At 40.5% G+C, this 15,968-nt stretch overlaps 2 protein-coding genes across 2 annotated transcripts in view; both read left to right on the forward strand.

The window, feature by feature from the left end:
* Positions 1 to 15,199, forward strand: part of LOC147009076 (uncharacterized) — a 31,425-nt gene extending 16,226 nt beyond the window's left edge. The window contains exon 6 of the mRNA XM_085862734.1: positions 9,495 to 15,199. Coding sequence (XP_085718860.1) covers positions 9,495 to 11,818 — 2,324 coding nt within the window. The 3' untranslated portion in view covers positions 11,819 to 15,199. The remainder of the gene's footprint in view (positions 1 to 9,494) is intronic.
* The window catches only part of LOC147009077 (uncharacterized), a 113,227-nt gene that overhangs the window by 3,536 nt on the left and 93,723 nt on the right, over positions 1 to 15,968 (forward strand). The window lies entirely within an intron of this gene.

Raw genomic sequence — 15,968 nt, forward strand, 5'->3', positions numbered from 1 at the left:
ATTCCTTTCTCATCTCCACACCTTTCACATTCTTCCTTCCTCATGTCATCCATTCTCTTGCTCATCTCCTTAAGTTGGTCAATTTCCAATTCGTGTTCTTTTTGTTTCCTATCCGCTTCTTCCCATAATTCCTCTCTTATCTCCACACTTCTTTTGCAGTCTTCCTTCCTCATTTCGTCCATTGTCACCATATTCCTTTAGTTTTTTTTTTGTTTTTTTTAGATATTTCTCTCTTCTTTTTATCTTCTGTTCTAAGCTTCCTATTATCTGATCGCCTGATCTTACCTTTTTCTTTAGTTGTTGCAATTTCAAATCGTGTTTCCGTTTTTAGGTCATCTCTACTGAGATGACCTAATAAAGCCGGACCAAATGTCCATCCGTACGTCCATCAATTTTTCTTTCCGATCTTGATGAAACTTCGTATGTGGGTAGAGGTCGATGAGTGTTGCACAATGACATAACTTTTGTCCGGGTTCAAGGTCAGGGACGAGGTCACGTAAGTTATAAAAATCGCCATTTTCAAAACCTATCTAGTCTGCCATTCTACAAGATATTCGGCAACTGTTTATTGATTATGATAGTAAAAAATATTATCCTGTATCTAACCGGACAGATTTTTGAATTTCCTTCCCGTTTGATCGTCACGTGATCTGGAAGATGGCCAAAAACGCCGATGCTATTTGCAAAGAAGGAAGGAAGGAGAAATGAAATATAAATAATATGGAAAAGGCAAAGCCGAGAAGCGAACGTAGAATTCTTCTTACATTCGCTTCTGACTTTACATAAAACTGGTTCACAACTGTATACTTGCCAACTATACCGTGGTACATGTAAGCGCCGCTCAGCTGATGATTTTGACGCAATTTCCAGTAACTTCGGCCTGGATTCGGGGTCAGCGAACGAATAATGTAAATCATGATTAAAAAATATTTTTTGATGATGCGGGAGATATCTTTATTAAAATTAACTTTGGGAAAAAAAAATTGAATAAATAAATAAACGATCACTTCTCGTCAAGAATAAAATAAATTAAAAGTTCCGGAAAGAGTTTCAAAATCATTCCCGGTAATGTTAAATACTAAATAAACACTTCCTGCCATGAAAAAAATCACCTTCGGAAGTATAAAATTAACTTTGGGGAAAAATAAATAAATAAGCACTTCCGGTCATGATCTCCCGACATGCATCATTCCCCATGACAAAAACTGGAAACAAAAAAAAACCAGAAACAAAACAAAAAACGGAAGCAAAATGGTCTTAGCCAACGACACAGATTCACAATTGCCAAGGTATTGTGTTGTTTTTGTTGTTTCCTATTCTCTCATGTGCACGCGTTAAGTATTAAGCTCACTTTGTTCGCTATTATCTTGTATCGAACCAGACAGATTGTTGAATTTCCGTCCCGTTTGGCCGCCACGTAACCTGAAAGATGGTCAAAAACACCTCCCGGTATAAAGAAAACTTTTTACTTCCGATCTTGATGAAATTTGTTATGTGGGTAGAGGTCGATGAGTGATACCCAACGACATATTTTTTCCCGGATTCGAGGTCAGGGTCAAGGTCATGAGGTCACGAAAGTTGTGAAAGTCGCCATTTTCAAAACCTATCTCGTCTGTCATTTTAGGAGATATCTGGCAACGGTTCATCGATTATGATAGTAAAAAACATTATAGAGATGACCGTCACCCCCACACAGGGGTAATTTTTTTATTGAAAACGATAATCACATCGTTTTGCATGTGTGGTAAGCCACATAGTGGACTGAAGCAACTGCCAGGATTGGTGGGTGGGGTAGAATGTATCATAAGTCAAATTTAATGACAAAGATGGATTTAATCCACAACAAACTAATGGAACATATTAAACAGTAAGCATTTTATGACTGAAAAAAACAAAATCATAAAAGCTGGAAACATAACCAAATCATGCCGGGATTGATGAAGGAAAAATCATTGAACCATTCACCATGATATCTCAAAATAAAAAAGTATACATATCGTATTCAAAGTATTTAAAACATATGTAACCATAGAGCCATGGTTTTCTTACCAAAATAATAAAACATTAAGTGTATTAAATTCGCTAAAAATATGATAAAATATTTATAATTATCTTCAAAATAAGTCATGCAAATACAAATTATGACGTGAACTGATAGGAAGCTCGAAATTGCTTGGTCAAGCGATTCTGCAACTGGGCACGGCCATCTTCTCGCACCCAAAAAAAGATGCTGATGCCACGAAGCTGTATTATATAAATAGAGCGAACCTCACTGTGATGATGAATAGGCGGCGAGTGGCACCAGCAACCTGCCATCTTGGAATACCCCAGAAGCTGGTCAGCTGCACTGGTTTCAGTGAAACGACTGGTGTTCCGTTGTGCTTTTGTCTGCAATCAGGCATTCCTGCCATTGAAAAGTGACCAAGAGCATCACTTGCCACAAGTCAGGGTACTTTATTTTATATTAAATAAGATTTCGATATAGTTAGCGATAATGTTGTTATTGTTGGATTCGCTATATATGAGATATCCCTTATTGTCGGGTTTTCCGGCTGTCTGTCTGTGTGTGTCTGTGTGTCTGCAACGCGAGGCTCCACAGCACGAACCAGTGAACCAATTTCGATGAAACTTTGCCAACAGTTGCCATATGGTCTGGGAATGTGCGCATTTGAATTTTGTTGCCTAGCAACCACCCGTTGCTGTTCAGCGGCCGAAAAACCGCGTACAGTATTTTCAATACTTGTCCTTCAGTTTTGAATGTCGAGAAACGAGACTTCGGAATTAAACACTTCGAGATATTTAGAACATTTTACTCGTGCCGATTTTTGATTGAAGTTTTATTTTTCAAATGGTAGTCCTTCAAAAATCGGGTGTCATTTTGCCGTCATTTAAGGTGTGTATACAGTGTTTGTAAGGAACTGCACCGTCGTTCCACCTTCGATCTCTCCTCGATCCAAACGTTATTGACCAAAGTGAAAAGGATCCAAAATAAATGGAATCACCGGCATTTCTGTCTTTGTGGATTTCTAATAATATAATATGTTTTTATTTACCGAAAACGATTCCACGACCCACACACCACCTTCAATTATTTATTTATTTATTTACCGAAAACAATTCCATGACCCACACACCACCTTCAATTATTTAATTATTTATCGAAAACAATTCCACGATCCACACACCACCTTCAATTATTTATATATTTACTGAAAATGATTCCGCGATCCACACACCACCTTGAATTATTTATTTATTTACGGAAAACGATTCCACGACCCACACACCACCTCCAATTATTTATTTATTTACGGAAAACTATTCCACGATCCACACACCACCTCCAATTATTTACTTATTGACTGAAAATGATTCCACGATCCACACACCACCTTCATTTATTTATTTATTTACCGAAAACGATTCCACAATCCACACACCACCTTCAATCATGTATTTATTTCCCGAAAACTTTTCCACGATCCACACATCACCTCCAATTATTTATTTATCGAAAACGATTCCACGATCCACACACCACCTTCAATTATTTATTTATTTACTGAAAACGATTCCGCGACCCACACACCACCTCGAATTATTTATTTATTTACGGAAAACGATTCCACGACCCACACACCACCTCCAATTATTTATTTATTGACTGAAAACAATTCCACGATCCACACACCACCTTCATTTATTTATTTATTTACAGAAAACGATTCCACGATCCACACACCACCTTCAATTATGTATTTATTTCCCGAAAACTATTCCACGATCCACACACCACCTCCAATTATTTATTTATTTACCGAAAACGATTCTACGATCCACACACCACCTTGAATTATTTATTTATTTACGGAAAACGATTCCACGATCCGCACACCACCTCCAATTATTTATTTATTTCCCGAAAACTATTCCACGACCCACACACCACCTCCAATTATTTATTATTTAAAGTGGGAGTGGTGAAGGAAAGTGGGCGTGGCTTATGAAAAATATTGTGTAGCTCAGGAGGTCAAACAAGAGCATTGAGAGAAGTTTATCGGGTTTTGTGTGTGTGTGTGTGTGTGTGTGTGTGTGTGTGTGTGTGTGTGTGTGTGTGTGTGTGTGTGTGTGTGTGTGTGTGTGTGTGTGTGTGTGTGTGTGTGTGTGTGTGTGTGTCTGCAACGCGAGGCTCCACAGCACAAACCAGCAAACCGATTATTTTTCAAATGGTAGTCCTTCAAAAATAGGGGGTATATTTACCGTCATTTTTTATGAGGAGTGCAAATTGACAAAATATGCAAAAGGAAAAAATCTTGCCAGGCAGAGGAACAATTGTATGTGAACCAATACGTCTTGGCAATGAATCTTTGTCGGTGGATCGGTCAGAATGAAAAGCATCGTATCCAGCACTTTGATGTCGCCTTTGATCCAGCACTTTGACCAGCACTCGTCGCCTACCGGCTTGTTTTATTATTGTTTGGTTCTCGGCAGTGAAGTTTCAACTCTCTATAGTAGTTGCCTCATCAGTCGCCGATTCGGTTTTTGTTTAAACTGATGTGTTTGGTGGTGGTCGTGTGGCAGCTTAGCTGCCGGGGTAGCTATCATTTCTTGAAGTGCGACTGTTTCGCTGATGCAGTACCCCTTTACTAGTACACACACTGGAACTGGTACTCATTTCGCCGACCTCTGAAGGATGACAGGCTGAGTCAACCCCCTGGTGTATTAATTCAGCAGCCAACGGGGCTTGAACTCAGGACCCTGGGATCCCAAGCTGCCACCCTAACCACGGGGCCAACACCAGGCATTATGACGTTTCGGTCAACAACGGTGGTGCCATAAGATTATAATTGAGCTGAAAAATTCCTATCGCCTCGTGATGTCATAGCGCTGCCAGTAGTAGAAGAGTACAGTAAAGTACACAATAATGTGCAGTACATAATACTTGATAATGATAACAAACAACTACAGTGTGGCCCCGTTATAACGCGATCGTTGACGTCCATAAAATGTCATCGCGAAAAAAGCGGGTTCGCGCGAAATCGGGATTCAAGAAAATCAGTGTTCAACCTGACCCAATGTTGTCCTCACATCCTAAAACAGCCCTATTTTCGCCCGATTTTACCCGTTTTTTGCACGTTTATCTTCAAGCAAGTAAATTACCTTTGCATTAAAGAATTCCGCGAATAAATCGTTGTTGCATTCGAAATTAAAACACAAATTAATTTTTAGGTCATCTCTATCATCTCAGTAGAGATGACCTAATAAAGCCAGTCTCAAAGTCTGTCCGCCCGCCCGTACGTACGTCCACAATCAAACCGAGTGGAGACAAATAACCAATAGTGGAATGGATAGAGGTCGATGAGACATGCACAACGATATAACTTTCAAGGTCGTCCAAGGTCGAGGTCAACGTCACGAGGCTGTCAAAGTTGCGAAAATCGTCGATTTCAAATCGTATCTCCTCCCTCATTTATCAAGAGAGATCAAATGTCATTAGTGATTCAGATACCATGGACTATTATCAAGAACAGCGTTTCTCAACCTTTGATGGCCCATGGCCCCCCTACTGAGTCGCTTAACATTCGTGGTCCCCTGCCCTTCAATAAAAGATGCAGATTTCGTTTTATGAAATTTATTTACTCAGTCTTAAAAGATAGATCAAAGTAAACATTTTTCTAAGCAATACAATCAATGAGACACTTGTTGTTGGGCTTGTCTGACGAGGCCTCTTATGTCCGGCTCTGTCTTGGACACAGCAAGGCGAATATCGTTCCCAACGTCAAGACGGTTTCTGGATTTCGTTTTAATGGTTGCAAGGTCAGAAAATCCAGATTCGCAAAGATATGTTGTGGCGAATTGAATGAGCATTATGGATGCCTTCTTGCTGAGTAGTGGATATGCATCCTGAACAGACAAACAGAAGGTGGAGTGGTCTTCTTTCTTACTGAAGACCAGGTTCATTGCTTTTGAAACCTTCAACTCTGCCAGCTCCTCTGCTTCGTCTTCAGTCTGTTCAATTTTGGCGTTAAACGGGTCTTTGTGCCACGGAACATCCAACTGTGCATCGTCGAAATACGATTTGAACTCGGGGGAGAGATTGTCGAGATGTCTAGTGATGCAATCTTTGATGCCGATGGGAAGCTCAATCCTCTGCGTCTGCAGGTGCTCGTTCAAGAAAGGAAACGAGGCAGTGGACCTGGCCTTGATTCGTGCCTGCCAGACTTCCATTCTAGCAGACAGTCCGGCAAGCTTGTCTTGAATGTCACTGACTGTCAAATCACGGCCTTACAAGGACTGGTTCATTTCCTTGAGTGGGCCGAATATATCGGCCAGGGAGGCGAGCATCATGACGAATTCTTCATTGTCGAAGTGGACATGGAGGTTGTTTTCGTTGTCTCGCAGGAAGATTTCCACCTCAACCCGGAGTTCATACAGCCGAGAGAGGCATTTCCCCCTCGATAGCCAACGTACTTTGGTGTGGAACAGAAGTCCAACATGTTCCGCTCCCATTTTGTTGGCCAGGAGTTGGAAGAGCCGATGATTTTTGGCCTTCGCACGAATGAAGTTGATCACTTTGACCGTGACGTCCATGACTTCCAGCAAACGCGGCGGAAGAGTCTTTGACGCAAGAGCGTATCGGTGTAGCGAACAGTGGGAGGACGTCACATGGGGCCATTCGTTCTTCACAAGCGTGACGAACCCTCCTCTGACGCCGACCATCGCTGGGGCACCATCAGTACAAATGTGCTTGAAATTCTGCCAACCGAGTCCATTAGCTTCAAAAAAAAAAAAGAGTCCACAATAGCTTTGATATCTGCCACTGTCGTTGTGGTTGGTAGGGTATTGCAGAACAAGAAATCTTCCTTCATCTTTCCCTTTCTCTCATAGCGAGCGAAGGCGATAAACTGGCTCTCCAGGGCGGTGTCGGTAGATTCGTCTAATTGAAGGCTCGCCTGGAGCGTGCTTTGTTTGATTTCGGAGCAACCTTGACGGCACACATCAGCGGCCATGTCGTCAATCCGGCGTCGGATCGTGTCATTAGAGAGCGAAACTTGCTGGATCTTCTTTTTCGCCTCTGCTCCGATCATCAATTCCACCGTTTTCTCTGTACATGGCTTGATAAGGTCCTCAGCAATAGTGTGTGGCTTTTTGCACTTCGCAATTCGGTATGCCACTTCGTATCTGGATTGAAGAGCAGGTTTTTCTTCTGGCCGAAATCCAATTTGGGAAGTGTCGCTTCACGGTCATATCGTGATCATTTCGCAGACAGAGCGTCGATATTATCTTCCTTCCTTCCGGGATGCATCTTGTCGCGATGGTTTGAAAGTTTGGAAGGACGTAGTGACGCATTTGACATCACGACCGAGCAGTGTAGACATTGCGTGCAGTCCACGCCATCTCAACTGACATTCGTGAATCCAAACTTGACATAGCTGTCATTCCTTTTTCGAACACTCGACATTTGAGAAAAAAATTGAAAAAAACAAAATTCTAACGTTTTTATAAACATTGGTTTACTATGAATGCTCTGTGGGCTCTGCCTTCTCTCTTAAAATCAAGGTTAAACTCATCTACCCTTTTTACTTTAACACTATGACCGGAGACTCGTCACCTTAATTGTACATTACAAGCTTCTGCATTCTGAATCGCAGTTTTTCGGTGTCCGCTCATGGCCCCCGGTCGAAGGCCGATTGCCCCCTTGGGGGGCCACGGGCCCCGGTTGAGAAACGCTGATCTCGAACAACATGAGCCATTTTTTGGAAATTTGCTCTCGTTCCGATTTTATAGCCCTTCAAACTTCGCTCTGATTCCCTGTATGGGCCGTTCATAAAGTACATACAAAAATAAAAGTATTAAATTAAGAACCGGAACTCTCCGAGACAAATATTACATTTGCAGCTTTTGTCAGATTTAACTGAAACAATGGAATACAAGTTTATATGCACACTTACTTTCACTTATGACATTAACATTGTCTTGAATGTCAATTTGTACTTTTATTTTCATAAATGACGTGCTGTGATATTAAAAGAAAAAGGTAAATTACACCGCTAGGGACTGCATTGTCATGACTTGCAAACATCAGTTCATAAGGAACTGCTGGCTTTGCAAGCGATTAGCGATGTATGAGGGGGGTGGGTGGTTTAAAGCCCGTGTACGGCCTGCATACAGGGGTGGGTGGGTGGTACAATGGCTGCATACATACTTTATGAAAGTGGTGTCGGACTACATGAAAGCGTTTCATAAGATGAAGGTGAGCCTGTCGTCATCGTGAGGGGGAAAAATATCCCCGTTCACAGGAACATTTTCGACGTGATGTTGAATCCGTGGACGTCAATAATTGTTCCATATTACTGTATTTCCATCGTTAATAATTACTGATGCATTTGAGATAAATCTACAGTTCGTTGTCATCTTCAAGTATTGTGATGTGATTTGAGACGCATATGGGGGTGGGTGGGTGGTTTTGAAACTCGGAAGTAGAGCATACGTACTTTATGAACTGCCCCTATTCCAGTCTGGCACAGAGTAACTTTCGACCTCTGGCAGAGATGACCTGCACTCCCGCTCAGGGGTATTTTCAGTGAAGCATTTTATGTTGTTAAAACATTCTCACTGTTCCGAAAAATATATCGCACAACTGACAGGTGCTCGTTTCTGCATTTGTGAATTATAACATTGATGCACTGATTTATAGAATCCAAACGCTATTTATTCACCTTTCTATAATCGATGTGAGAGGAGATTGAGATTATAAGCAGCCACTAACAACACACATGGCCGTCATGAACAGCACAAAGGTACAACGAACGCGTCTTCCGTGTGTCTCGGATGTGTGTTACAATTGCCTACATTATTCAGTACAGTTACATGCTGTACAGGTTTGTAGCCTTGGAGCAATATGTTATACCATACAGCCTTGGTGTGCAGTCGGCTCCTATCCCCGTCGTTAAGTGGCCCATGACTACATATATATATATATATATATATATATATATATATATATATATATATATATATATATATATATATATATATATATGTAGGAGAGAGAGACACATGCACGCACACTGTGTGTGTGTTGTTTCAAGGCTCTGAGCCTAGGTATGGACTCTGTCTGTAAGGAACATCTTTCACAGTGATTGTGTGTGTGTGTTGCTTATTTTACAAGGTCGAAGAGTCTGCATTTTTGAATGCTTAATTATGAAGCTTCCTCCTTAATCCCAGACAGGTGCATGAGGGTAGGCACCACCCCAAATGAACCCTCCTTCCACCCCACTCCCCGGTCTTCAGTTTCTGGTTTGCTTATTTCACACGGTCTAATATTCTGCATTTTTTTTATTATTGAATGCTTAATCTGAAGTTTCCCCCTCGAGGAAGTTTAAACAGAAGGCCAATATTTGATCTAATTACAGGAAAAATCTTTCGGATTGAATAATAATTTCACACTAATCATGATTTATGAATACGATATTTTGGATTTGTCTTTGCAGAGGAGCAATTGAAGTCGGTTTCTTGTTTCAAGTGTTCACAGTTCTTCACGGATGTTTCGATCATCGAAGATACGACACAGACGTTGTGTCAGGACAATGATAAGTTTGACAGTGTGTCCAAATATTGTAAAAGTTGTATGAAGACACCGAATCAGAACCAAAGGAGTAAGCGGCCACACAAGTGTTCTGTGTGTAATGAAACATTTACATCCTTCACATCTTTACAAACACATCAAATAGCTCACACAGGGGAGAAGTCTCACAAGTGTCCAGTGTGCAGTAAAGCATTTTATCGCTTATCTTCATGGAAAGATCATCAAAAAGTACACGTGGTGGAGAAACCTGACGAGAGTGTTGTTCGTAGGAAGGCTTTTGCAAAAAGACAAACGTTACGTCACAAAGGTACACACAATGGAAAGAAACATAACACGTGCTCTGTGTGCAGCAAGGTTTTTCCTTCTCCAACAGAATTGAAAATACATCAAATAATACATACCGGAGAGGAGCCCTTCAATTGTTCTGTGTGCAACACAGCTTTCGATCGAAGAAGAGCGTTAAAGATTCATGAATGCATACACACAGGAGAGCATCCCTACAAGTGTTCCGAATGTAACAAAGTGTTTGCAAGTTTGCCAAGCCTACATGGCCATCAGAGACTGCATACGGGAGAGAAGCCATTTAAGTGTTCTTTGTGTCCGAAGGCCTTTACTCAATCAAATCATTTAAAGAAACATCAAAGAACACATACTGGAGAGAAACCCCACAAGTGTTCTGTGTGCAGCAAGGCCTTCGAATTTGTATCAGAATTGACAATACATCAAAGGACACACACTGGAGAAAAGCCATACAAATGTTCCACCTGTAATAAGGCGTTTGCTCGTTCATCATATTTATATCTACATCAAAAAATACACACACGAGAAAAACGTAGATATGGAAATAACCACCGAGAAAAGCCACACAAGTGTTCCGTGTGTAACAAGGCCTTTGCCTTTTCATCAGGACTGAAAACACATCAAGCAATACATACTGGAAAGAAGCCCCACAAGTGTTCCGTGTGCAACAAGGCCTTCACTCTTTCATCAGGACTGAAAACGCATCAAACAATACATACCAGAGAGAAGCCCTACAAGTGCTCCATGTGCAACAAAGCCTTCAATTTTTCATCAGGATTGAGAACACATCAATTAAACCACACCGAAGAGAAGCCACACAAGTGTTCTTTGTGCGAAAAGACCTTTTTACAATTGTCAGATTTAAAAAGTCATCAATTACTCCACAGGATAAACGCAGGAGAGAAGCCCTTCATTTGTTCTGTGTGTCACAAGGCCTTCACTTACAGGAAAATGTTAACATGTCATCAAAGAATACATTCAGGAGAGAAGCCTTTCAAGTGTTCTGTGTGTCACAAGGCCTTCGCTTATAAAACAACATTAACACGTCATCAACGAATACATACCGGAGAGCAGCCCTTCATATGTTCTGTGTGTCACAAGGCCTTCGCTTACAGAAAAACATTAACACGTCATCAACGAATACATACCGGAGAGCGGCCCTTCATATGTTCTGTGTGTGACAAAGCCTTCGTGAGCAGAGGAGGGTTAAAATGTCATCAAAGAATGCATACAGGAGAGAAACCCTTTGATTGTTCTCTGTGTCACAAGTCCTTCGTTAGCAAAGGAGGATTAAAATGTCATCAAATAATCCATACAGGAGAGAAACCCTTTGATTGTTCTGTTTGTCACAAGGCCTTCGTTAGCAGAGCAACGTTAAAATGTCATCAAAGAATACATACAGGAGAGAAGCCTTTCAAGTGTTCTGTGTGTCACAAGGCCTTCGCTCACAGAAAATCGTTCAAATGCCATCAACACATGCACACTGGGGAGAAGCCCTACAAGTGTGCTGATTGCAACAAGGGATTTCCTTTTTCATCAGGATTGAAAATACATCAAGTAATCCACACCGGAGAGAAGCGCTTCAATTGCTCTGTGTGTCACAAGGCCTTCTCTTACAGGAGATCGTTACAAATCCATGAACTAATACATACAGGAGAGAAACCCCACAAGTGTTCCGTGTGCCAAAAGGCCTTCACTTCCAGAAAAACGTTAAAACGCCATCAATACATGCACACAGGGGAGAAGCCCTACAAGTGTGATGTTTGCAACAAGGGATTTGCTTTTTCATCAGGATTGAAATCGCATCAAACGATCCACACCGGAGACAAGCCCCACAAGTGTTCCTTTTGCAACAAGTCCTTTGTTTCTACATCAGGTTTGAAAATGCATCAAAGAATCCACATTGAACAGAAGAGACCCACAAATTGAGATGACAACCAATGAGAGAAACCCTACAAGTGTGATGTTTGCAACAAGGCATTTGATATTTCATCACAATTGAAAATTCATCAAAGAAGACACACTGGAGAGAAACCCAACAAGTGTTCCGTGTGTCACGAGGCATTCACTTTCAGAAATCGGCTAAAACGCGATCAACAAATGCACACAGTGCAAAAGTCCTCCAAGTGTTCCGTGTGCAATCAAAACTTCGCTCTTTCATCTGAATTGAAAATACATCAGATAATTCATGAAGGAGAGAAGCCCTTCATTTGCTCTGTGTGCCACAATGCCTTCGCTCAAAGAAACTTATTAAAATGCCATCAAATAGTACACATAGGATTGAAGCCTCACAAGTGTTCCATGTGCCACAGGGCTTTTGTTCACAAAAAAACGTGAATAACCCATCAAGAAATTCACACCAGAGAAGAGCCTTACAAGTGTTCTGAGTGCCACAAGACATTTGCTCATAGAACAACGTTCAAAAGCCATCAACACACTCGCACAGGAGAGCAGCCCTTCGTGTGTTCTGTGTGCAACAAGGTGTTCTATATTTTATCATGATTGAAAATACATGAAAGGATACATCCTGGAGAGAAGCCCTACAAGTGTTCTGTGTGTGATGAGGCCTTCTCTGTTTCATCTGGGTTGAAAATATATCAAAAAGTCCATACCCAAGGGAAGCCCTCCTTAAATTGCTCTGTGTGTCACAAGATCTTCACTTGCACAGCAATGTTAAAACGCCATCAAAGAACACACCTTTCGAAAAAAAGCCACACATATGTTCTACCCTTAACAAAGTGTTTGGTCGTTCATCACATTTAAGTCGACATAAAAAAAATACACACGAGAGAAATCAACATCAAAGAATGAAGAGGTCAAATGAGTTGGGATGGAGAATGAATCCTCAATGCCCAAGACCAAGGACATCACCCTAATGCCTGAGACTCAATCTCTGCATTTTCTATCAGACAAATGCAGGTTTTGTGGGGTAGAAACAGAAAGTACCAGCCACCTCCTTTCAGGATGTAAAAACTCATGTCAGAACAGCTGCACACAGAAAGACATGACAACTTCTGCAGAGTAATCCAATGTCACATCTGCAAACATTTCAACATCCCGGTCACAGAACAATCATGGAAACGCACCAGATCTGATCCTCGAAAATGAACAAGTAATGCTCACATATGACAAGATGATTCCATCAAGCGTGGACATTGCAAACAAAGTATTGTTGTTGTTCTTCTTACGGATCTCCTTAACGACTAAGCACCTGTCCACATCCTCCCATTGAGGGTGCCTTTTGAGATCGTCTATCATGAACTTTTAAATATATTCGGACATATGCTTTAAAGTTTCGAAAAGTTTGCTTTTCTATTTAAAGATTATTCCATTTAATGTATTGTAATTTCGTAAATACATGATTTATTTCGTAAATACACTATATTTCGTAAATACGTAAATACACTATGACAGGTCTCGTTCTTTGCTTAATCAAGGCACGTGATGAAATATCGGAAGTTTTTTTTTTTTTTTCATCTTCTTCTTCCTCTTCTTGGTCTGGTGAAGACAAAACCTTTAGGACGTGGCTCTTGGACACATTTGTCCTTGTTTGCTTTCAGCAGAGAAATTTCATAACTTGCTTCAAGGGTACGATTCAGGGCTGTAGTTTGAGCAGCAAATTATGAAATGATTTTTGATCTATTCTCAAACTTGTCTTTCAGAGATTTAAAATATTCCAATTTTGAATTGACATGGTTGGATGTTTAACCCTCAAATGAGCTTCAAGACAACCGGCTTTCATAGATTCATTCGATAAAGTCTGTTGGCATAGTCAGCAGAAGGGTGCACGTTCATTGTGTACAGCAGGTATAAATCCAAACTTCAAGAACTCCGCTGAGTATTGACGAAGTTTTTGTTTGCATGGTCTGTTCATTTTGATTTCAACAGAGTAAGTAAATCTGTGGAAAAAAATAAGAAAATTGTTTTGAATGCCACAAAAGTTTGATAAAATAGTGGTTTTATTAGAAAATAATCGCAAATTAAAAAAAGAGATGGAAAAAAAACTAGAGCTCGATATCCTTTTGTGGTTTCCGCATTAAGTAGCCGAATTCGCCTGACCGAGTTTTAGGCGAGCTATCAGTGTGCTCGCAGACCCTTTGGGTCCAAACCAAAATCGAATTTGACTGAGTTAGAAAAAAATGAAAATTTTGAATCATGCTTTTCTTGTTAATTATAATTTCAAGTGTGTTTAATCGTTACCAATATTGAAGGGAAAACGGGAAGAAGAGGTAGGCGTGTTGAGTGCCAAAGGTACAGGGTTTTCCAGCTTATCTCGCCAATTTTTCAGTCAAACTCTCCTCCGCATGAATCATCGCTCACCTCACCGCTGAATTCCCCTTGACGAAAAGCGAGTCATAGTGACGTAACAGCGTTGAATTGATCAAGGGCACGTCTTACCGGCGGATTGGCTAACAAGGGCGCGGTGAAGCAGTTTTTACTTATGACGCTATGAGATCAGTCGCAGCTTCAAACTTTTGAAAATTTGAAAGTGCAAAGCCATGAAAGCGATCATATATTAATTCATTAATTCTGAATCCTCATGCCCCACCAAAATATTGCGACGCCCCACCTTGAAAAACACTGGTCAAGAGCATCTTGAATGAAGTTCGCACTCGCCATCACCTTTGAAGTGATCAGGTGAGTGATGTGCGCGCCGCAGTGGACGTATTTCGCAAGTAGTGTGGGAACCATATCTTAAAGTGCCATATTTCTTGATTCCATTCACGTGTCGTTGTATATACCTACAACCTATATGGATGTCTTGAGGGGACCTCTGGGGACTATAAATGCCTGGTTTTCATTCTAGCAAGGTGTGCATGACCGTTTTATGGCTAATTTTGTGACTTCAATCTAGTCCGCGATTCGCGACATTATCAAAATCATATTTATTTATCTGTAGACTCCAATACCCCAACATAGGGGCACGTGTATGGTATCAAAATGAGCAGAATGACTACTTGCATCAAAGCACTAACTTTGTGAAGTTCTATTGTATCTCAGTTCTTCATATAGTGAAATAGCACAAGTATTTTTGTCAAAAATTTATTTCGGTTTAGCTTTCGACAACGTGGAATATTACACATAACTCAAAAAGTTATTATCCGATTGACACAATTGACACACTAAAATAATCCAAGTTCATTACCCTTGAAAATCATACCAAACATATTAAACTATCACAATATATGTGCATTGATTTACACAAACTCAAGGTTACCCCCTTATTTTTATCAATGTTGTTGATAACATAATTATATACGTACTGCCGTAAATCACGTGTATATTTCAATGTATTCACATTATATTAGTAAATTTAAAATTAGGATCATATATATATATATATATATATATATATATATATATATATATATATATATATATATATATATATATATATATATATATATATATATATATATATATATATATACACACACGACACTTAGTGGTCAAATCGAACGACTGTGATAATAATGCAATGCATGCATTGTTAATTTCTGTTCATCCAGATTCAATTTTCATCTGATTCAGAGTCATCTTCATCTGGCAAGTGAATGCTATTGCTACACTCCTGTTTGCATCCGCATGCAACACTGAAGATCAAGTTGTGTTTTCTGCAGGTGCAGCGAAGCGTTGAACATCTCGTTTTGCAGCGGCAATGTCAGCAGTTCGATACACGCAGATGGGACTGGATCCAGTCTCATGAGCAGTGGCTGCAAAGACTGTCCTTCGCGACATACCCACCCACATTCCTCCGGTTGTGGTAAACTAGGAATAGGCACTATTGCATTTAGCCACACCATTGCCTGGTAGTTGCTTCGTTGAATATGAAGAGCTAAAGCATCATGAGTGGGTGGCAGTTTTTCAGGATCATTGACCCGATGAAATAGTTCTGTGCGAAGGTCATTGACAGAAGTCGCATTCGTGGTTGAGCTGTACATCTGGATAACAAAGAGCTCAATATTGTCTGTGTCGATATCTGGGCTGTGTCCAAGATCTTTGAGCAGATTGGGAAACTTCAGGTAGGTTTTCCATGCTGTGCGCTTTCCATAGCCAAAGAACTGGCTTGTGCAATCCG

Source organism: Eptatretus burgeri, chromosome 17, assembly GCF_056783735.1.
Source record: "Eptatretus burgeri isolate ZD-2024b chromosome 17, Ebu_testis_v1, whole genome shotgun sequence".
NCBI lineage: Eukaryota > Metazoa > Chordata > Myxini > Myxiniformes > Myxinidae > Eptatretus > Eptatretus burgeri.